This window comes from Oryza brachyantha, chromosome 3, assembly GCF_000231095.2.
Source record: "Oryza brachyantha chromosome 3, ObraRS2, whole genome shotgun sequence".
NCBI lineage: Eukaryota > Viridiplantae > Streptophyta > Magnoliopsida > Poales > Poaceae > Oryza > Oryza brachyantha.
This window is the reverse complement of record NC_023165.2, coordinates 9,501,431-9,525,542: the sequence shown is the minus strand read 5'-3', so window position 1 is coordinate 9,525,542 and position 24,112 is coordinate 9,501,431. Positions and strand designations below refer to the sequence as shown.

Sequence of the window (24,112 nt, the reverse complement as noted above, 5' to 3'; positions counted from 1 at the left end):
AATATCATGGTACAATGTCACTGAATCTCGTTTGCACACCGAACAGATACGACAGTTATTTTTTAGCAGGAGCAACTCCCTCTATGAATGTCATCAAATGTTCATCCGATGGTCCGAGCAATGTCTTCTATCTCCCGCTAGACATGGGACGGACCGAGACGGCGAGAACTCGGCTAGACATGAGAGGGATATGGCGATGACTGCTGCGTTCAATACAGCTTATTGGCTGAGCTAATACACCTTTTTCGCTAAGCACATATTTTTTAACTAAACGATATATTTTGAGGGAAAAATATATGGAACATATACCAATGGCATTTTTTTTGTTTTACATGTCAAAAAAAGCTCCAGCTTAAAAGTTGTTTAGAACGGGGCCTAAGACTAGATTCTTTTGAGCAGACTGACTAGGATTTTTCTTATTTTTACGATTGATATGTAATGGTATAAAAGATAAAATTAATTATTATAAAGTTGAAAATATAATTTAGAAAAGTGATATGGTGAACTTAGAGAAATATTTGTGCACATATCCAAATGGTGAACTTTGGAGGTCGCTTTTATCCCCAATACATATCATCAAACTGCTACAATGTGCGTTGTTTTTATATGCATGGTTCGATTTTAGAGCAAGTTCAATACTACAGTCAACTTCTAGCTCCAATTTATCTATAGTCAATTCATATAATAGCTACCTACAAAACATATACTATCTCATCTCACATGTCATACACACATTATGTCTTAGAGTCTATGTTGCAGCTGGCTACAAATCTGTAACTCAATGCTCTTTTCTCTCATCTCTTATCTTTTTAAAATATATCTATAGTTGGCCTATAGTCTACTATTGTACCTGCTCTTAGCTCAAACTGGAGCTGCTCTAACACCGATGACATCCAAACCCAAAAAACTTTACCGATGATTTAGGTTTCAGGATTGGTGGTAGTAGTAGAAAGGTAGATGGCGCGATGATGGCTTTGGAGAGGGTCAGGATGACGAAGGACTGACAAATGGATAGTGAAGATGAGCAGTCCACAAGACGGAACACAAAGGATGGAGGAGCAGGGGTAGAACTAAAAAATATTGAAACTTAGGGCTGAGCTAACATGGTCTTAGTGATATATAAAATTTATATGATAATGTTATATAATTTTAATGATGTTTTGGACCTAGGCCTAGGGCTTAATTCCTAATTGCCCCAGGTTTAGTTCCGCCACTATGGAGGAGGACAGTGGATGGGTTGACAGCATCGGAAGACATAGGTAAGTTGTAACTGCCTGAGTTTTTTTCTAAGCTTGAATTATAATTGAAAAGAACTAAACAAATTATTTTTTCTAACTGAGTGAAAATAAAATTATCTAATTAAATGGACCTAAAGGCTGTGAATATTTTTATTGTATTCGTTGTGCGAAATTGATTAACGAGATTTGCAATGGAATTTGCAGAGAAAATGGATTAAAATTTCAATGCATAAAAGTCATTCAAAGTTTAGTTAAATTCTAGCTACCTTTTTTTCTTTTTCTCTCTTTTCCCTTGGCCGTGGGCATTATCTTCCTTTTGGGGGCCAAGTCGGTTTTCACGCGCATGTGCCGAGGCCAAACCGCAGTCATGGCCACCCTAGCCGTTGGTCGGTCGGATCACTTCTAGCCATCGCCGCCCTTTCCTCACCCCCTTCATTTTTTGTCGGTCAAGTGTTTCCTTTTTTCATACAATTTCTTTTCCTTTTTATCCATACATTTTCTTTCATACGAGGATAGGTTTTCTACTTTGTCGAGATTACTTGTCCCCACCAAATTTCCCATCTAATCCATTCTCCCACCTATTTAAGCAGCCTTGCGGGTTGTTTATGCGTCTCCCTATCCTTCTCATGTGAGTCGGCTGTCCCTCTCCAGTTTCAATTCTTATGAGTTTCATCTATGCAAACCCATGTTTCAATTCTTGTGAGTTTTGTCATTGTCCCTGCAAGTCGTTAATGTGTCGTCATGCAAATTTGGTACTCGTAAGTAAGTCAGTAATCGTGTTTTGCTGACAGTCATTCTTAGCCGTTGCAAGTTGTTCTACTCCATTGTCAAGATTAACACAGCGACAGTCGTGAACCATGTTCCCGGCAGGAGTCATTAATGGGTTATGTGGGCGGTCTTGTCATAGCCTTCTCGTAGTATATCGTAGTGATATGGAGGCATATTGCTACGTACATGGGGTTATGTCTTGTGGGTTGTACACCTCTGATCAGAGTAAATTTGTTCGAACAGACATGCCACGATTATAGGCGATTGATCAAGATTCGCATTAATTTCACTATTTTTATAATTAAGTAAACATGGTTAATAATTTGCTAGTAAAGATGGATGAAGTTGCTAGTGTGTGGTTTAGTATGATATTAATGGAGCTAGTACTGTATGGTTTATCATTGTATCAGTGGTGTTGATATTGTGTGGTTTAGCATAATATTAATGTTGGTTGGGCCTGGTGCGGTGTGGTGTACTACCTACCACTGATTACTTTAGTTTTGATTAATAATTATCTATGTTTCGTTTATGCTAAATCAAAAATACTTTATAAATGTTTTCGTTGTATTCCCTATGTATTATTATTGCATTTGTCTCATGTGGCTTGTTTGAGTACAGTGTTTTACTCAACCTTACAAATTTACCCTCTTTTCCTCCGGAAGCCAGAGCTGCTTCTGATGAAGATCAATCGGAGGATTAGGTGAGTAGCTACGCTTGAGAATTGTTTTGTCAGTTGTTGTCCACTTTCTAGTTTTCTTTTCGTTGCGTTGTTAAGACTTGTTCTTTATTTGTTTTATAAGATGATGTAATTGTATTAGTTTGTCATAGTGTGTACTTTGGATGTTCCTAGACCATAATTTAATACATGCTATTATTCAAAAATTAGTTAAGTTTTTAGACGTGATATAAGATAACAGCTGCAACCAGTGGTGATGGGAAAGGAGAAGCACGAAGGGGGAATCATTGGAATTGATGAAGACAGGTGAAGATAACGGAATGAAAGACAATGAGGAGAAGGTGAAGAAGAAGGCATGGAGTTTGCAGCCAATGGGGCTCAATGTTGTTGGCATTAACACTTATGAGGGCACTCATATTGCTAGAAACTACCATGGTTTCTATACTCTAAGACATCATGTCAAGAAACTATGTTACCCAATGCAACTTTTGTATCTTATCGTCACATGGCACACTTGTCTTTCTCACAGACAGTCTTGTTTTACATGAAGACATTGGGTCTTAATCTAGAACCAGTTTCTTCATTTTTGTATTTCTCTTCAATAAATAATCTATCATATCAGTAAATTGTTTACGTGGCATAGCAATAAATACAGATAAAAACTACTCTTGGGTCTGCACTGTGAGTGCCCTCATAAGCTAGATGGAAAGAAGTGTTGCATAAGCTCACGTTGATGTGCATTACTAGTGATGGTTAGATTGGGGATTTGGAGGTGGTAGAGAAGGGTATTTAATATAGGAGATTATGCATGAATCTTAAAATGCTAACCGTCCAAAAACTTACAAATATCAGATGACAAAATGTATAGTCAAATCCACTTTAACTCAATATATATGACTTTTTAGTCGGATTATTACACTAAATGCAACACCATTTCAAACTTCACTCTGTAAACTTTGTTCCTTTATGTAAAAGCAAATTTATAGATAGATGGGTATACAATGGTCACATGACAAACTTAATAGTGTGGTCTTAAGTGTCAAGCAGTTTAAAAACTGACATAGTACATGAGCTAAAACTATATTTGAGTTATAAATCAATTCTCCGCGAAACCACGAACATTTTAGCACCTTCATCTTTTTGCTTTTGCATAGGCTTATAAGCCAAAATTTGATATTTTTCCCCTTTAAGTTGACTGTAGAGTTTTCCATCCAAGTTTTTTAACCTTGTTTTTATATCACTAAGAACACATATATAAAGTTTTATTCATAAATTATTTTTTATTTATGAATATGTTTGTATTTTTCCACTAAAAAGTCAAAATATGAGCCTCTAGAGCTTGACAAAGCATGCTACTCTCTATAGCTCCATAGTTCCAGTTGTTTTGCAACAAGTACGGTTAACCTTTTAAAAACTTTGATTATTAATAAAATTTAAAATGTTTAATTGAAAATAATAGGACAATGTATATAGATTAATCTTAAAAAGTATTTTAATGACAGTAAAAACCGAATTGCACACTAAATTATTGCAATGGTCTGAATTACCCCATGAACAACAATATCAGACATTTAGCACCTCTAACTTTTCAATCCAGATGAATTCCTCCCTCCCCCACCCCCACCCCCTCAATCTCTCTCTACGCTCAACAATAGAAGATATAACACGTTGACACATCTGATCTTTATTTTTATTTTTTTTACAATTGACATCACGTGTGCAATCTCATGCCCAAAACTACTCCAAACAATTCCTAGAGGAGTAATTCATCCGGTTAAAAAAATGGGGGTCCTAAATGTCTAGTTTTGTAGTTTAGGGGGTAATTTGGACTATGCAGTGGGTAATTCAGACATTTTCCTTTAATAAAAGTAATTTTTAAAAAATTTATATAGTTTAATATGAAATCATAGTCAATGATAAGTTTTATTATCCAAAACGATAAAAACTATCACACTGAAGAGAGTATTTCTAGGGTCATTAAATACAGAAGTGTGGCATCTATACCCTTTTACCATATGCTAATGAGGTCGGTGGTTTTTTAGAGGCATTGAGCAAGGCTTAGGTCCATTTTCACTAGGAAATACTACCTCCGTTTCATAACGTAAGATATTTGATTTTTTTTATTGCAATATTTAACTATTTATCTTATTCAAAAATTTAGTACAAATATAAAAAAATGATAAGTCATGCTTAAAGTGATTTTGATAATAAAGTAATTCACAAGCAAAATAAATAATATCTTTATAATTTTTTGAATAAGATAGATGGTCAAACACTGCAAGTAAAAAAGTCAAACATCCTATGTTATGAATGGAGTATTTATTTTCTTTATGCATATCCCAAACATTAAACAAATGTTAGGTTAGCACCCAGGCTAGGATCCTTGTCCGGATGCTAACCGGATTAGGATCTTGTGAAGGTGTTATTGTGACTACAACCTATGAACCTAAGCAGTTCTATGTACGTCATATGATCTACAATAGAAGACCAAGATAAGTTGGTTACTATTGCAAAATATTACAGCTACGATGTGCCATTCGGGTGTTTCTGTAGTAGTCATGTGGATATGTTGGATCAGAAAACAAATGACCAAGATTGTTACAGTTGCTACTATATGGTCACGATAACAACTGCACTTTATCCCAGAACTTAACATCGTCTTCATATATAGCATACCAACTAGTACTTACATGTGTGATTTGAGTATGATATTGGCCGTACTGCTGGTGTCCACCTCCAGACATCGATCCTTGAAAACCACATGTTCATGTTGTGCACGTCTTGGGCAGCTAAATAGGTAAAGATAACAATTAGAGCCTCTGACTCTCTTCGTCACTACTACTACAAAATGGCCAATTCTGACTGTGATATAAGCAATTACGTGTGATTTTACCTGATGTGTTAACACCACTGGCCGTCTACATTCGTAAGAATCACTGAGAAATTCTACTTTGAGCCAAAATAATTGAGAAAGGGATAGTTGTCTGTCTTGCGAAGAGACGGTGTTGCACGAAGACACGAAAGATGGATGACAGTGGCCCCATCTGCATTATGTGAGCAGCTTAATTATTATTTTTATGCTGTTATTAAGACTATCATTATTAGCTAATTAACGTGTTAAATATTATGGAGAGCTCTAGTATCTTGAATATGCCATCAGATTCATGCTAATCTCTAGTAGCATTTCTCAACCAAGGACAGTTAGAGTTTAAAAATAGAATTATTATAGAGAAATGTAATGATAAATGGAATAATGTTCTCATACTAGTCAACGAATGCTTTTTTTCTCTTTACTTTAACTGATGAACGAATGGTAGCCTGGAGGTGTGTAAAGCTCTTCTGCATTTAAGTTTCGAGTTCTATTCTTGCGGTCCTAGTCCAAGTCTCCGATGTAAAGTTCATTAATTAAGAGCAAGACAATAGTGTAGGCGTGTAGCCGGCTACTAACTATGATCATTTTTGTGTCATTTTGTAGCTAGAGTACTAAATTAACTATTACAGTAAGTTGCCTATTGTACTAGCTCCATCTCATCTATCAAATGGAAATTTCTGCATGCATACATCAATATGTATGATCCAAAGCGAACGTTATTCGTATGACCACTTGTGCTGTGATCTGATCCGAATACGAGCACTAGCCCGTTGTACAAGGTCGATTCCCCGTTCTATCCTGTCATCCGGAGATATAGATATCTATAATCCCACACGTTGGCTACGAGATCTACACAACATGTGTTTACTCGCCGCCATAGGCTGCACGCGGGGTATAGCACGTACAGATCATTTTTCAGTTTTTAAATATAATATTTTGGCTCTTCATCTTATTTGAAATTTTTTGTGATTAATATTTTTATTGTTACTAGACCATAAAACACGAATAGTACTTTATGTGTGACTAATTTTTTTAAGTTTTTTAATAATTATTTCAAATAAGACAAATGTTCAAAGTGTTGGATACATAAATCGAAAAATAATGTTATTATGGGATAGAGGTAGTACTACCTTCGTCCCATAATAACCTCATTTTTCGTTTTTACGTGTCAACGTCTAACAATTCGTCTTATTTGAATTTTTTTGCGATTAATATTTTTATTGTTACTAGATGATAAAATATGAATATTATTTTATACGTGACTAATTTTTTAAAATTTTTATACAAAATTTTAAAATAAAACAAATGGTCAAACATTGGACACGGAGAAACGAAAAATAAAATCATTATGGGACGGAGGTAATATAAGCTTGTGTTAGCGCCCGGGGACAAACTAATCACCCGTTTCTGTCTCTCCTTAATTCTCACCCATTGGCGAAGTACAAGCCATTGGGAATCGGGGATTTCCTTTCAGTTTCAGGCTTTCGGGAAAGCCAGGCCCCCCGGGGAGCAGCGCAGGACGAGAGCCGCCGTGGCGGATCGCGACGGCGCAGCTATAGCCTATAGCGGCATTCCCCGTCCTTCCAATCGATCGGCGCGCGGCGGCAGGTCCGCATCCACCGGGTTGGCGTCGGCCTGAGACGTGACGTTCTCCTCCTCCTCCTCCCCCGTCCGTGGGGTGGTGGGGTTGTGGGGCCTTTTGCCGCGCCGCGCCCCCCCACGTGCGGGCACCCGGACGGGCCAATCGTGGCGCCGCGGCCCATGAGGGGCGTGCACCCACCCGGGTCGGCTCGGCTGTGGCTGGCGTGCGCCCGCAACCCGCTGCTGGCTGGTCCCTCACCCACCCCGCTAAAGTATGAGTGCAGTTCCAGAGCGATCCCCACTTGGAAATTCCTCGCCAGCGACGAGCAACGGACAGACTATCCCACGATAATGCACGATAATAATAGCATAAATACGTATATAAAAGTTTTATTAGCAAAATATGTTTTGTTTGTAAATATATCGTTTGTTTTTTCCTTTTTAAAATCCTGAAGATGACCCACCAAGAGAGCGTATATTTAAGAGTTTTGTTACGTCGGGCATAGTCTAATTGGAAGTGACGGATTTATAATTTCGCTATCTGGAGCCACCGCGGAGAATTACACGCCTTTTGGAACTGAACAGAATCATGTCAAAGACGTCGTTTTAAGCACTATCGTTATTTGCATCAATATTCGCCATCAACCATGTGGTATTGGATTGAGACATCTTCATTTTCCTTGCCCAATGCCGGCCAACAATGACACGACTAGGATGCAATTAACTTGAACATAAGTGGCAAATAAATAAATAATAGAGGGAAAAGAACAACCGGATAAGCTAGCTTCTTCTCTCATTTCCATCCCTGTCCACCTCTAGCAATTGAAGGCAAGCTGCAACGAAAATGTGTAGGAAAATGACATTTTGGATCCAGGATCCACGTGTACTGATTACCGAGGCTTAGCTGCACATTGCCATCCATAATATATCACATATTCTAAAATATTACTCTCTCTATTTTATAATGTAAGATGTTTGACTTTTTGTTATAATGTTTGATCGTTTGTCTTATTCAAAAAATTATGAAAATATCATTTATTTTGCTTGTGACTTACTCTATTATCAAAAGAGCTTTAAACACGACTTATCATTTTTTATATTTGTACTAAATTTTTAAATAAGACGAACGATCAAACATTACAACCAAAAAAGTCAAACATCTTACATTATGAAATATGGTAGTAGTATTTATAGATTGTTAGCATACATTAAATAGTTATTATTTACTTTTAATTACTTTAGTGGTAATTTTTTTAAATTCTGAATTGATTATATCTTCTTTCTAAGTATTTGATTCACTCTAGAATATTGGAATGATTAAAAGCATTGGAATCATGTGAAATGATTATATTATGATATAACATTTGAATCATATAAATGTTTGTATTTTGGAATGGAGGGATTAGTATATTAAAGTATAGTGGAGATTGTACCCCATCCGTTTATTTTATTTGACACATTAACTTTTAGGTACATGTTTGATATTTATCTTATTCATCTCGGAATATCAAACATGGCGTGTGGTATATCATGGCGATGTGAATTCATTGTTCCATTTCTTGAACCAAACCTGCTAAAATACTATTTTCCCTATTTGTAGATCTTAATTTAAGCTGCTCCGTGTGATGTATCCAACTTCATTTTTTTCATTTTTGTTTTCTTACAAGTCATTATTTAAATTTTTAAACTTAAACTTAAAGTTTATTTTAGGGTTTTTTAATCATAATTTATTTTTCAGTCTTGGCTTTTATATCCCTAAGAGCACATATATAAAAGTTTTATTCATAAATTATTTTTTGTTTGCCAATATTTCGAGATAACCCAATTATCTCCGTTTTATTATATAAGATATTTAAATTTTTCCTAAAACCATATAGATAATAATGAATCTCTCTCTGTGTATATATATATATATATCCGTTAAGAATGCTGCTACTTCAATTACAGATGAATGTCAATCTCGAAAAAAGAACGCACGTGGACCTCACATCTCACATCATCACATGGCTTTGACGTTCATATATTCCAGTATTCTACTGGGAGATATCTATCAGTATGTACATCAACAAGATAGGGGATGCGAAAAAATGATACGAGCGAGAGCACCACACGGAATTTAGCGCATAACTGAATTAGTACGGTCTAACCTTATCTTGCGAGTTGCAAAGTGGGAAACTGGAGGGGTAAGTAGAGACAGGGAGAATCGGACTATTGAGCAATACAGATGTGAGTCGACTACTTATTCTCTGTGGGCAGGTATAATAGAAGGGTGTAAATCAGTTATAAATATATTTTAAGTAGATAAGAGCAAGTTCAATAATATAGTTAACTAATAGCTTCAATTCATCTATAATCAACCTAATAGCAAATTCATACAATAATTACCTACAAAACATATAATCCCGTGTCTCACATGTCATACATACATTATGTATTGGAGTCCGTGCTAGAATAAATTCGTAGCTTACTTATTTTCTCTCCTCTCTTGTCTCTTTAAAATATAATTGCAGTTGGCCTATAGCCTGCTATTGTATATGCTCTAAGAGAGAAGAGTAGTGGACTAAAAATTTGTAGCTAGCTACATACAAACTCTAAGGTACAATGTGTATGATATATGGAACATGATATTATATGTTTTATAGCTAGGTATTGTATGAATTGACTATTAAATTAACTATAGATAAATTGAAGGTATTAGTTACCTATACTATCGAACTTGCTCTAATAGCGTCTCGTTGTAGTACTCGATAAAGATGGTTCACGCATGGCAGCATGGATGGTTTACAAGTGCCGACATGTGTTTGGCAGCATGATACTCTCTGGATTCTTAAATAGATCCCTTAAATATGTATATACATTAAGGCTTTGTTTACTTTTGCATTTTAACAATACCAACAACCTAAACGTACGTATCTTGACCTCGCTACCATGCCAAAATTTGGTAGCTCCGAAAAGCTTATCTCATAAAACATCACCAAAAATTTGTGTTGTTTCAAACCGAACACCTCTAACACTACGAACATTTGACTATGCCAAAATATGAGAAATTTTAGCGCTGTGAAATTTGGTATAGTTGATTATGGCTGCAAAGTAAACATGCCCTAAATATGGAATCACTGCTATATAAAAAAAATTAAAAGATGATATATGAAAAATGATATGGAGATATTTATGATGAAAAATATCCATTGTAATTCATTGATTTTTTTAATAAATATATGAGTAAAAATAGTGATGATTCGGAGAACGGTAAGTAAAAGGAATAGTAGAAGGAATTTGGGAGTACTGGTAGCTGTTTGGGCTTAAAGCTTTAAAAGCCTGCCATTGCAAGTTCAGCTATTCCAAAATGAAGTTCATTTCCAATCTGTATTGAAGCTCAAACTGCCCTTCCTGTTTGTTTTTTCTACCGGAGTATTGACCATGTTCGTTTTACTTAATCACAGCGTTATTTGCTCTACAGTTATTTTTTAAAAAAAATGTTTTTTCAAAAATTTTCTTCTACTATTTTATCTATCCTATACACTATCACACAATTAATTATTGTTTTTGCAAAAGACTTCTATGGAAAATTTGCTTTAAAACAAAAAATAAGCATATTTTCCAACTTAAGAATATTAATATATAATTAATCATACACTAATAACTTAACTCACCTTGCGCTAGTAATTTGGTTCAGCACATTGTTGCCCCCAAAACCCTTAACCCACAACTCATTTGGGGAGGCCGGCAAAACAAAGCGCAGATTATTGTGTGATCAATTAAGTATTATCTATAAAAACTTAAAACATTAATATAATTTAAAAGAAAATTTTCTATATAAATTTTAATAGAGAAACATAATTGTTTACTATTTTTAAACGTGTTTAGAAAAAAACAATTAGTAGATATTGGGAAAATGTTCGAACGAACGCACCCTAAAACATTGGTTAGTTCAAAATCAACGTGTAACATTTGTATAATATGGTGAGAGTACTAGCTAACATGGGCCAGACTAAATTCTTGAAGGGCCGTGGAAGCAAGCTCGATAGCTAGATAATTGTCTAAACAATTTACGCGTGCAGTGGCGTGTTTTTCCCAGACTTCTTTCGTACAATGCGCACCATATTTCCAGAGCTGACGGGCGGCTTCTTAAGCTGCCATTTGGACTGCATCTTTTTAATAAAGATAAAAGATTAATTATTTTTTATGATAGCCGATAAAATTAATCAATATAAAATTAGAAACTATATTATAAAAATAAGATGATCAACTTTTATCTAAACGCTATTTTATTTTTATAAAACGTTTATTAGTTCGTTAAATCCTGGCAGCTCTGGTGCTCCACTCTCTCGCAACGTAGGCGTTCTGTGAGCTGTCGGATGTGATCATGTGAGGCCGTGACGACCATTTCAGCGACCGGGAAACCGCCTTTCCACCTCGCAGATCCATCCACCAAATTGGTCAAACGGCCAGATCTCAGCGTGGAATACTGAATTACCCAAATCACTCCTGGCAAGGTGCCGCGGCCGCGCGGCACCGAGGACAAAATTACATGGCTAATCACGTCATTTCTGGCCTTCACGGGTGAAGCAAACGAAAATTCCAAGTCCCAACCGAACCAAGTTCAACCAACTCTCATGTGAGGCGGGCGCCTTCTTCTCCACGCCGCCGCCGCGTGGGCCAGGACGAATAGAATCAAACCTCGGACCCGAGCTCGCGGTTCTCGCCGTCCGAGCGCCGCCCAGGCCTCGCCTCGATCCGCCGCCGCGCATGAGGACCCTCGCGCTCCTCGTGGCGGCCGCGGCCCTCCTCGCCGCTGCCACCGCGCACGAGCACCACGGCGAGGCGCCCACCTGCGCCGGCGGTGGCGGGCGCGTGCTCGCGGAGTTCCGCCCCGGGGAGGTGACCGTGGACGGGCACCCCGCGGACTGGGACGGCGTGGAGGCGTCGGAGTTCGCGCTGCTGCCGGCTCTTGACCCCGACGAGGACAGAGCCTACGCCGGCGGCAAGGTTTCCGTCAAGGTGTGCCCCCCTGTTACTCTGTCTACTCTATGCCTCGATCACCAGGAGCATACGGGATCTTGAGAAATCAGGTCGATCATCAAGGATAGAAGCTATGTTGGATGTTGAAATGGACAAATGGTGATGGCCGAACTCGTCTCATCAAATTTCGTGATCGTGTAGCATTTGGGGTAGTAAATCTTGGATTTGTCAGCAAGTATCGAACTTAGGTTGCTTCCTCTAGCGTTGCGTTTTTTGCAAAGGAAGATGCGATCTGTGTGGTGGATGCATAGTAAATGGTGGCACCGCTGCAGTTTTAACTTTTGGATTGTCATGTGCAGGCTATGCATGATGGCGTCAACATTTTCTTCATGCTGAAAGTTGATGGGGATTACACCTACACTAAAGGGTACTTTCGCCTTCTTTCATTGTACGGATATACACTAGCGTGGAACCGTGGATAGTGGCTATTGGTCTGCATGGCAGGCTGATAGTGGAGGTTGTAGTGCTCGTTATGCTTATTCTTTTAGTTGTGATGTTATATTAGATTGGATAAATTGGACAGCCATGTTGATTTGTTCACTAGTTCACGAGCAATGTGTCATACTGCCATGGTGCTTAGCGTTTCTCTCTCTAATCCAAAGCTTTTTTTTCTATTTTAATCTACTAAAACGGTAGCTATGTGGGTGATGGGGACATAGGGATTTATGCACTAGGCTCAGTTAGTTGTATTTCGTGGTCACGGCATAACTTTCTCTTATTGCCTTGGTCTTCTCTATGGCCTCATGGAATTTTATTTGACTGAGATACTCATGATCAATTTGGAGAAAATAATTCAGGGCGTAGCCATGTAGCTCTGCTTCTTCAGATGTGTGGCTCTGACTCCTGAGCAAGTAACCGTGCTTTTGATTGTTTTTTGAATATTGCAGCGAAAACAAGAAGTGCCCTTCTGTTGCTCTGATGTTCCAAATTGGAGAAAAAGCCACGTACTATAATGTAAGTTTGCACTGCTGTAATTATTCCCAAATCTCAAGTCATAGTGTTTGTGCTAAGCGCTCTCCAACATATGTATCAGTTTGCCACTACTGTAATATCACAAAGTAGTTAGATTTATTTCTAACAATTTGCTGACTGCTGAGCATCTTTTTGAGTATATATGGATATTGCTACATTACTTTTGCTGCTCTATTACTACATCATGTATCTCAAATGTCGAGATGTATGTCTTTTTAGATGGGAGGGTGCAAAGATTTGCCTGGGTCGTGCACAAGCAAAAGTTGCAGAGGTCAAGAGGTTGACATTATGCACTTTTCTGTTGGAAGCGCTATCCCTGGACGTCTTTATGGTGGCAATCACATAGATAATGCAGATGGAAATGGAGGTGATAGGTAATTTCAACTATGTCTTTCTTGTTGGTGTTCGTGCAGTTATGTGTGATAGCATTCCAAAAGTTGCTGTTGGTCTTTGGTTATGCAGATTCGGTCATCTTGTTGATTTGTATGCATGGAATCCACATTGTCGATACCTTGACGGGATTGGTCCTAAAGGTAGCTCTACCTAAAAAATGCAGAAAATATCATCATTTATTTGTTATTTTCACTAGAGAATATTAAAGATATTTATGGTTATTTCTGCGTCGACCATGTCTGACTTAATGTTGAATCATGATTTGTTTCAGAGAATGATTCAAATGCTCAGAATGATTGGCATGGGGCATGGTGGCATAGCTCACTGACCTTTCACTCAGGTAAGCCATGAGTCCCTCCTGTACTTTCTTCAAGGTTTTGTCCTTGAAGCTATTCAGTGTTGAATATTCTCATCAAATTCACCATTGCTGCATACCTTAAACTTAGATATTTTACGCTGCTTTAAAGTCATCAACGGCTGATATTTCTTTAAAACTGAGGTATCTCTATTGCCCTGCAAACACAGACATTGATATTTCTTAAACTGAAGGTACCTCTAAGCATATTTATCTCTCTTTAATATGATATATAAACCTGCTCATATGCCACATGGTATCTAGAGGAGTTAAGGCATTGATATACAGAAACAGAGGCAAACAACATAGGAAGGAGTAATTTCTCGATTCCTCCTTTTTTTGGCATGCTATTAAATATAGTGCTTAATGGATTTTGACCATGCATATGGAAACTTTATCTTTAAGACCATTTAGAGTTTCATACAGTCAACAAATAAATTTTTTTGTGATTGCATAAGCTGTGATGGAAAAGGGAAATCTACCCAATAAAACTTTGTCTGACTGTCATGTGCTTCTACTCCAGGCTTTGTGGATGATGACAGTCCTTATGGAAAACAAGATGAGAAGGGTACATATTATTTTGAATTTTCAAGGCCCCTAAGAACAATGGATCGGTTTCAGCAGGTAGTTATCTAGCATTCTTTCTGTTCTTTTCCACTGTTCCGTGAGCACAAGCATGCCTAGAGACATGTGCATAAATGCATATACCCCTCCCCCCTCCCCCAAAGTTACTGAGTAAACAAGTAATTGTGCATATTTCTGGTGCAGCAATAGCTAGTCTGCAATTGCAAGCATTGCGAGTGTAGTTTTGTCTAAATAACATTTCCACAGTTGGGTGATTATCCTGCTTATCTTGTTCTTACTAAGGTGTGTGCACCTCATTATGATCTGTTTGCAAAGTTCTAAACACTGGTCTACTTGACCTTCCTAAGATGTCACCTCCTTGCTTATGACTTATGAGTTTGTAAAACTGAGAGCTCACATGTTAATTGTTTTGACCATGCGATTACTTGATCAGGCATTTACAAGGTGTTTAAATAAGGGCAATACATGTCAATTTTGTCACATGATAGCTTTTGTTGCTTGGTATCTAAAAGCTTCAATTGATTAATGTGATAGTTTTTGGTTTGGTTGCTGGTTCGCTAGATAGAAGGCAGTTAGGGAACTAAACATTTAGCGGAAGATGCTAAAGGGGGGATTAATTTTGTGATAAGGGATTTAATGACATACACATATCTTACTCCAGAACTTGAATTGATAACCCATTTAGAAGGCCGATTGCTATATACTCACTACATTGTGATGTGACCTAGCGAATAGCTCCTTCCGACTCTTATTGTTATGGACATATTAATTTATAAGGCACAGTGGCACACAACCCTTCAAAGCAGATTTGTGTTTTTAAGAAACAAAGGCTGTCATTATCTAAAAAGAAGAAGAAACAAAGGTTGCCCATATGTGTGGAGCTGTTGCAGTGTCTAACACGAGCGCATTCTACTTGGGATGATCTATTTCTATGATGTCAGTTTTTTGGTCTACTTTGAGCCTGCATGACATACATCAAAATTCAGCGTCTCAAATAACAGCCTGAAGACTTATTGGATCATTACCAACTCTACCACATTTCTTCTACTACATTTGGCACTTAACTCATTAATTGTTCCTTTGGCTATGCAGGATGCACAGTTCACAATAGGTGGGCCCAATAGCATGTCTGTAGCATTCTGGTACCCAGACGATGGCAAACCATGGAGCAAGTCCGACCATTATTCGGCCAGCTGCGACTGGTTGGTTCTTGATATTCAACCTTCCTTGGAAGCTGCGCATTACCACCCTGCTCCAAATCGTTCATGGGATGCTGCAACTGCCTTTGCATTGCTACTTTCGGTAGTAGCAATCTGTATATCCGTTTTTGTGGGCTACGGAGTTTCTAAGAACAAGAACAGCGTCCAATTTACACCACTTGAGCAGCTCTAATTTGATCAATGGAGAAAAGAATTTGATGGACTCGACTTCCTTTTTTTGTGATGCAACAAGCCAACAAGGGACTCTTTTTTTTGCTGCTGGTGCAAACACCTAGACGTCGACGGATTCTTGTAATCTAGTGTAGGACACTGAAAATACATACGACTCAGACTAAAATATTTTGATTTTTATACTTGTACGGTATATTTTCTGTAAATGTTGTATCATGTATACATGTAATTGCTGTGTTTTAGCGTTGTTATCGATAGCATGCTACTACTTTCACTATCGACCTCTTATGTTTGGATATAGATAAATTTCGTCAAAGGTTAAGGTGTTTCATCATGTGATTGGCTTAAATTTACTTGCCATCATCATTTAACTGAATTTGGAAACGTGATTAAGCAGGCGCGTGGCCTCGTACCATTTTTTAGGGCTAGTGGTGGTAATCGGTTCAACTTGCCTATAAAATTTAAGGGTCGAGTTTAAAACAAATTAAAAATAAAATTGTATGGAGTTTTGAGCTAAATTTTTTTAGGAACTAAATATTCACAGGACCCCTAGTCAACGCTAGGCCCAAAGGAAACCAAACCGATGCAGCGGACGAGGCCCATGAGAAGAGAACCCGGAAGCTGTTCAGTTGCAAGGCCCCATCACCGTTCACCATCCCCCTGGGGTTAGGGTTTTAGGTTTTGTAGCAGCAGCGTGTCAAGGTTTTCGCGGCAGCCGGCATCACCAATGGTTTAGCCATCAAGCTCCTCCCATGGCCGCCGCAGAGGAGGACGCCGCCGCCGCCACCGTCACTGCGGAGAATGACGATGACGTCGAGGACCTCTACGCCGACCTCGACGACCAGGTGGCCGCCGCGCTTGCCGCCGCCGGGGAGAGCGGAGGCTCCAACCCGGCCACTGACGGCGAGGCCGAGGCGCCGGGCGCCCACAACGCGGTGGACGACGCCAACGAGACGGTGGACCTGGGCGACGGGACTGCGGGGTACATCAGCAGCGACGAGGAGAGCGAAGATGACCTCCATATCGTGCTCAACGATTATGGCACCGCGTCGCCGCCTCCCACTGCTGGCCGATGCGAGGACCGGTGGGCAGAGGTGAGCGAGGAGGGGGAAGTTTCGGGTAGCTGTGTGAAAGGTCCGTCTACTGATGGCGACCGGGGCAAGGTATGCTTCACGAATTGGTGAATAATCCATAGTCGTAGAAATTGTAGAGAACTTTAGAAATTGGAAGTGACGGGGAAATTCCAGAATTGTCGGCATTAGTCTGTTGCACGATGCATAGAAAGATTATGCATTTTTTATGGTAGTGTTTGCAAAACTCTTCTATATCTGTATTCTGCAACTAATTTGGATGAATGGTATATCATAATATCACATTGAGTTATGTATTCTATTTTGCTGGGAGAGATTCTATTAACATATTGCTTTTATTGTGGTATTCTGTGTTCCAGCTTGGTGAGCTTCACCAGAAGGGACTTCTCGAGAAAACAGCAGCACCGATCACAGGACAAGGTGATCGAGGCCACCAGCATGCATTTCAAAAGGAATTCAGTTTTTTCTTACCAAGAAACAGGTGCCATTCCTCTTCTAGCCCAAGAACAATTATCGTTATAGTTTTCTGGATCAACATAAAGTCATGATCTCTCTGGCATGAGAAATTCCTGCTAATAGCAGAGTTATTTGTTATGCCTACTTATCGCATAAGTTGGCCTCTCGATCTATGTGTATCCCATAATTAAAATGTGCAATTGCAATTGATCTCTGATTTGGACATTATGGCATGTTACTTCAGGACAGTTTTTGACATAGACATTGAAGCATTTCAAGAGAAGCCTTGGAGACAGCATGGTGTGGATCTCACGGACTACTTCAACTTTGGCATGGATGAAGAAGGGTGGAGAAAATATTGTCTTGACATGGTAGGTTTTGCTGTGTTATCAATTTATTGTTCTGTCAACATTTATGTTAGGATTTTTTAAGCCAAGAGATGGTAATAGAGCTACCTTTGTCATGTAGGGAAACTTCAGACATGGAACCAGAACACTTGCAAAGGAATCGTCAGGATTGGAACAGGTGAGTTAACTTGAAAATTCGACCATTCTATTTGGAAAATAATAATTATTTACAATTTTACATATATCTGCATTCAGGAGTTTCATTACAATCTTGGATTGAGTAAGTCAGTGCCAAAGTCGGAGATTTATTCCAGAAATGAGCTTGCTAAGGTATTATCAAGTTCGCTTTTGGAGTGAATGGATCAATATGTGCTTCATGTGCAGTCTGTCATGGCTAACTTGTATTGCTCATCTAGCCAAAGGGTAGAGCAATCCATGTTGAAGGTGGTTTGCAAGAGCGTCTTCCATCAGCAGATATGTGGCCTCCAAGACGAAGGGATTCTGATGTGATACAGGTATGTGGCGTCAAGGTCTGTATTATGTTGCAGTTACATATCTTCTAACAATTAATCTAATCATCCAGGTAAGCATGATGCTTTCACCATCAAATCACTCCGGCTCAGATGGCAGGTCAACAGTAAATGACACTACCAAAAGGTATGTATAGTTGAAATCACATGTTGGTGTTGTTTTAAGGAAGTTATCATATGTATTTTGCAAAATTATCAATAAGCTGATTGTTTCTCAATCACAATAGATGCAGGCCAGCCAGTAACCATCACGGTGGTGATGAATGTCCGAAGGAAACTAGCTCTGTGGTGGACAGGATGGTTGATAAAGAAGTGCACAAGAGAGGTTCCTCAGAGTACACTGGGAGCAAACCAGTTTTACGAGATTCTGCTTGTGCGGGGGTCCAATCTTCTAGTCCTGATAATTCTGACATGCTTTCTGAAGAGTCAACAGAAGATCTCTATTTTAAGAGGAAGCGTGGAAAATCAAATTCCAATGCTTTTTATGTGGAAACAGTCCATAACGATGAGCATGTATTATCAGATTTTTGCCATCGTTCAAGTAAATCAGACCAAGAAAATAGCAAGGGTGAGATTCATAGATATGCCCCCTCTCCTACTGATGTCAGATATCACAAGATAACTGAACGTCGGAGGACTGATGAAGCTGGAGCAGGGATTTCTAGTCGATTTCTTAATAACCGCCAAAATGATTGCCATCTCCATAAATCTGGATATAGATCAACAGAAGAACTGAAGAGGCAAAGTTTAGCTGGTGGGAAACGTGCCCTGTTTGAGATACAAGAAAACACAACAGATAACTACTCCAGTAGATATGCTCGAAAGCATAAACATGAAAGATCTAGCTCAAATTTCCTTGGCAACAATTATCGAGTTCACATTCAATTGTGTGAAAAGCAAGACTACTTGCCTCTGGAAAGAATAGCTTTGAGACATGATGAACAACGCAATGATGACTCTAGCCAAAGACATAGGCGATCTTGGCATGAGATCGATGATAATGAAGATATTTTAGAGTGCTATTCCACCAGGAGATGGCAGCAACACCATGATCATGTACATAGATCTCCTTCGATGCCAAAAGCTGAGTTTTGTGATGACACTGATGGACGGATGTACAGAGAAAGACAATACCTGGAAACAAGAAAAGTCAGACATGACCATAATGGGGATGATGAGTTTTTCCACTACACTGATTACAGATTTGGCAAGGTACTGCATCCTCAGGATAGGCATGGATACAGAAGTCAATCTGCAGAAAGTAGTGATGAGCATTTCAGACATTCCGAACATCTTGTGTTTGAGCATTTCACACATCCTGACCGGCTTATATTGTCTTGTCAGGCAAATGCCAGCCACAGGAAATTTGAGAAGGGTTGGCCCGTGCCTTCTGCAAATCTAAACTGTATGAGCTCAAAAAACAGATTCATTGATAACAAAAGAATCCAAAATGGTAAAATCAAATACAACTGTGATGGATATTATGGAAAGAAAATACTGCATCATTCTGGATTTGGTGTTGACGGCATTCAACGACCTGCTTTGTATAGTGGTTCTGTTGCTGAGACTGGTCAATGTATTCAACCAGTGAAGAGGAAGGTTTATGCTGATCAAGGTTCCATGAACCATAAAGATCTTTTCAATCCATCATATCCAAAAGGAAGGAGATGGATGCATGATCGATCTATGATAAGTGGTAAAAAAAGATATGTTGCTGAGATGCACAATTATACAAAGGAGATTGATGTAGAAGCTATGTGTAGTCTCAATGATATGAGAAACAACGACAATATTCGAAACATTTATGATAAGAAAAGGCATGAGATCATGAATTTGCAGCCCAGTGACGCAGATAACTTGCTTTTGATCCATAGGAAGAGAAAGGTAAACTTCGAGGAGGCAATGTCGGTATTGTTGTACATACATATAATTTTCAATAGATATTCCCTTTTACATCTTTCCTTAAATTGTTCCTTTTGTGATGAATTCAACTAATACATGCATATGAAAGAAAACAAAAAGACAGTGCTTCAATCCCCTCCTGAAACTCCATAACTAAATCAGACATTATAAAGCTGCAGTAGTAATGGAGCAGCAGAAAATTGCAAGTCAGGCCCTCAGTTTGGTTTGCAGATTATGTTTTCCTTTTTATATAGAGCATTTAACCACTTATTATCTATCCCACTCTTTTTAAAGCACTACAGTTTCTATATGATGCGGTGAGATCCTACATGGCTCGGTTCCGGTGTACATTTGTCTCGGTTAACTGCCGTAATTAAATAATCCTGATTAAATTCTGCCTCTGCATTCTGGACATATATCTTACCCTTTATCCATATTAATACTGTTATCCTCATCTTGGACTGCCCTGTTGTGTGACATTCTCTATGATATTCTCTTGCTAGTTAATAGCCATTACCACTTTCATGCTCCCAGCTTTCAATCTTCTTTTCCAGTGTTGATATTTTCTTTCAGAAAAGGGGAGATCATATCCTGCCCCATGATTTCACGTTGCAGCATTGACAATTTGACATACTCCTGTTCGCTGAGTAATTGAATCGATTTATATCAGTACTCACTGAGCTGCTAGTTAGTCTCCATTTGGTAAAGTTTGTAGTTTGTACATTCTGGAAGATTGTAGTTATTGCATCCACTCCCCACATCATGTATTTAGCAAGATGAATCCTCTTTTTGTGGTAGAAAGGCATTGCATGGGCATGGACAGGACCGTTGTACCTAGTGTGTCAACAAGTTACCACAAGCCCATGAGTATAATCAGCAAAACAACTATAAATATCATCTAAACTTTCTTTGGTGTTACATGCTGTGTTTACTTATAATTTTTGTCACGTGAAATGTGTTGTGTTCAAAGTTTCTATCCATTCATACATTAAATGTTAGGTTGACTATCAGTTCATGCTATTAAAAGGTTGAATTTTATTTTCTTTTTAATACAGCTGCATCGAACTCTATGGACTATGCACTCGCATTCTCGCACTATTTGCTAACATCATATGTGTCTGTGTTTGTTGGTTGATACTTTTAATAATAACACTTTATCAACATGCTGCGTTTCAATGCTTGATGGAGTGTTTGGTGTCCAATGTGTGCCGAAAACCTAACTAATTGTTTGCATGCCAGCATATCTGCATTTCAGTCATCTCCTCCCCTCAGTTAATATACATTTACAGCCATGTTGTACATGTAGCCACATCAACTACCTTCTTTCCCTCGTTCTATCTGTGGGTGAAAATGCTCATGTCTGACCATCTTGACAAAAATATTAAATCATACAGATCCAAGCTTAAGAAGTGATAAGATACACCTCCTGACTTGTTTATTTATGACAGTATTGTACCTGATTTAACACAACAGTCCATATTTGGACGTTACAACTACACCGATAAGCACTGACTTGAGCCCAGACTCACTTCAAAGGGATCGACTATTATGTTTTTGTTTCTAAATTGTTTTTGATATTCAATCAGGGAATGTTTAGATTTAGGTTACAATCTGGAATAGGGATTGGGTTATCAGTTGAGCTAACCCTTGACAGTAAAGATCAAGGGTGAGTGTTAGTCTACTCCATTTCCCTAGTCCTATCCCACATTTTCCCCAAGTCAATACGCCCTGAGAATCTACATGAGTAAATATTTTGAAATTTTAATCATCAGGGCAGTTAATAATAGTATATTGACTAAATTACAATGCTATTGGATTTTGTCTCCCAAAATAGTTTCACATTATATGTTATTATTATTGTTCATATATTATTATTATGGGTCATAATGAAAGTACTGCGGCTTGGTTGTTAACGGGTGTCTTGATAACACAAGATGGATTTACACTCCTATAATTTTTCCTTTAAAATTGGTATGCTGAAATACTCAATGAGATGTGTGTGTTAGTTTGTGAAGTATCATTATCCGTTTCTCTGTTTTCCTGTATGTTTCATACACATTGAACATGAGCCATTCTCTGTTCTTTTTCGGATGAATCAATTTGCAAATGTCAATATTTTTGCCCAGTGATTAATAATGGTTGAAAGGAGCTGTATATTTAGCTAGCCTGATTTACTCACAGTATTCTGTTTGCATAATTTTTTTTCCTGTATGTCTTGCAAACCTGGTTTTGGCGAGGTGCCGAGAAATGCATTACAATAATTAGGCTTAGAATGGGTGACAGCATTTCTATAGTTAGTTGGACTACAAAAGCAACAGGATATTCATAAGTTCAACTATAAATTTGTTTTAGTTTTACATTTGTGTTAAAGTTCTTATTTCTTCTCTTCAATGCAGGCAGTATGTTCCTGCTCACCAAAAGATATGTTCATAAATAGTTATACCCATTTGGGTCTTAACATATGCCATTGCTATCATAAAATTTAAGCTTACCATGCGTGCATAATTTTATGGTTGGTAATGCTGCATCACCAGATACAACTTTTGCGACTCCTAATTTCTTTCTTCATAGCATCTAGTATTGTCTGTAACTCTCTTCTAGTGTTCTGTGATCTATCTTCATATGATTTTTGATGGACTAACTACTGAGAAATGTCAACTAATTTTCCATATTGATACTACGGAAACTGTATCTCTCCACACTGATTTGCTAAGCATGGTATTGTCTTACAGTTTTCTCTTGTGTTATTAGAATCCTTTGGTTGTGCCATAGCCATCTCTGTTAATTAGGCATAGCTTGAAATGTCTTGAAGAGCAATTGTTTGTTCAGTCATGGAAAAAAATATTTTCATTTCTTGCTCTGTTACTATTTGTTTGTATTGGCTATTTCAGGACTAGAAGTGTACTTTACCTTATCATTGCTTGTGTCTTCCCATAATCTGCTAAACTTTTGTTCCTCAATGCTATACATTATCATCTTATTGCAGTTTAATCGACAAGGAATTGAGATAAGGCGTGAGGTTGAAAGTGATAGTGAGGGGTGTCTTCCTGCTGACAGTGATTTGCACAGTTCCAAACTTAAGAGTGTACATCAGAAAGTGCGTAAACCAAGAAGCTACCGTATCTCACGCAATCAGATTTTGGAGAAATCAATACAACAAAAACAGCAACATGTGAGCATCAATCAAGAATGTGAAGAGATTGAGGAGGGAGAACTGATTGAACAGGATCATCATGATACTGCTTCAAGAAGCAAGTTTAACCAACGAAGCAAAGTAGTGCTAAGGTCAGTGATAGAAGCAAGCTCAGCAGGTCAGGGAGGGATGGTTAATGCAACATCGAAAGATGCTGATTGCAGCAACGGAGCTACAAGAGAATGCGATGATAAACATATACTTGAGGTAATGAAAAAGATGCAGAAAAGAAGGGAAAGGTTCAAAGAGCCCATTGCACCCCAAAAGGAGGAAGATGAACACGGGAAAGAATTGTTGGCAGCGACATATAGTGTAGATGATATGAAGAATCCACGACCTGCAAGGAAACGGCTTTGGGGTTGTAGTGGTTAAGAGGCTAGAGTAGAACCTTGAACAAAGCTCAAACATTATTCAGGTTCAGAAACTGTAGATCCTTTTTGTAATGGTTGGAATGTGGGGAAAATATACAAAGCATTCAAAATTCAAAATTTTGCCTATGTAATACATATAGTGTCTACATTATATAGCATAGTTCTTCATAGTAATAAGGCAGAAAATGAAGAGGGAAAAGACGGGAATTTATGCATGTCTGTAATGGATCGCTCCCTTCCAAGTTCCAACAGAGTATTGACTTACTGTTGCCAAGTATTGGAAACTGAACTGTTCCATGGGCATTTATACAGAATTTTAGGTGAGGCTCTGCTGTTACATTTCTGCTTCTCATGCAATTTTCCGGTGTT

At 38.3% G+C, this 24,112-nt stretch overlaps 2 protein-coding genes across 3 annotated transcripts; both read left to right on the top strand.

Moving 5' to 3' along the window:
- The first annotated feature begins 11,986 nt into the window (after positions 1 to 11,986).
- Positions 11,987 to 16,152, top strand: LOC102703384 (uncharacterized). Its single transcript, NM_001360204.1, has 8 exons — positions 11,987 to 12,136; positions 12,457 to 12,524; positions 13,045 to 13,111; positions 13,349 to 13,503; positions 13,592 to 13,662; positions 13,794 to 13,862; positions 14,401 to 14,501; positions 15,555 to 16,152. The coding sequence occupies exons 2-8, from the start codon at positions 12,460 to 12,462 to the stop codon at positions 15,852 to 15,854; spliced, it is 828 nt and encodes a 275-aa protein (NP_001347133.1). The 5' UTR covers positions 11,987 to 12,136; positions 12,457 to 12,459; the 3' UTR covers positions 15,855 to 16,152.
- A 427-nt stretch (positions 16,153 to 16,579) lies between these two features.
- Positions 16,580 to 24,069, top strand: LOC111828502 (uncharacterized). Of its 2 annotated transcripts, none has more exons than XM_040521522.1 (9): positions 16,580 to 17,016; positions 17,304 to 17,425; positions 17,645 to 17,771; positions 17,869 to 17,925; positions 18,003 to 18,077; positions 18,164 to 18,262; positions 18,331 to 18,404; positions 18,511 to 20,161; positions 23,166 to 24,069. In XM_040521522.1, exons 1-9 carry the CDS (start codon positions 16,606 to 16,608, stop codon positions 23,742 to 23,744), a joined length of 3,195 nt encoding a protein of 1,064 aa, XP_040377456.1. In that variant the 5' UTR covers positions 16,580 to 16,605; the 3' UTR covers positions 23,745 to 24,069. The 2 variants fall into 2 exon arrangements, with proteins under 2 accessions (XP_040377456.1, NP_001347134.1); NM_001360205.1 differs by having other exon boundaries at positions 16,699 to 17,016; positions 18,505 to 20,161.
- Positions 24,070 to 24,112: the final 43 nt, after the last annotated feature.

Coding starts and splice junctions, on each gene's coding strand:
- LOC102703384 (NM_001360204.1), top strand. CDS start 12,460: ATGCATGATGGCGTCAACATTTTCTTCATGCTGAAAGTTGATGGGGAT. Junction 13,112..13,348: donor AAAAAGCCACGTACTATAAT/GTAAGTTTGCAC, acceptor ATGTCTTTTTAG/ATGGGAGGGTGCAAAGATTT. Junction 13,863..14,400: donor CTCACTGACCTTTCACTCAG/GTAAGCCATGAG, acceptor CTTCTACTCCAG/GCTTTGTGGATGATGACAGT.
- LOC111828502 (XM_040521522.1), top strand. CDS start 16,606: ATGGCCGCCGCAGAGGAGGACGCCGCCGCCGCCACCGTCACTGCGGAG. Junction 17,926..18,002: donor AATCGTCAGGATTGGAACAG/GTGAGTTAACTT, acceptor ATCTGCATTCAG/GAGTTTCATTACAATCTTGG. Junction 18,405..18,510: donor GTAAATGACACTACCAAAAG/GTATGTATAGTT, acceptor CAATAGATGCAG/GCCAGCCAGTAACCATCACG.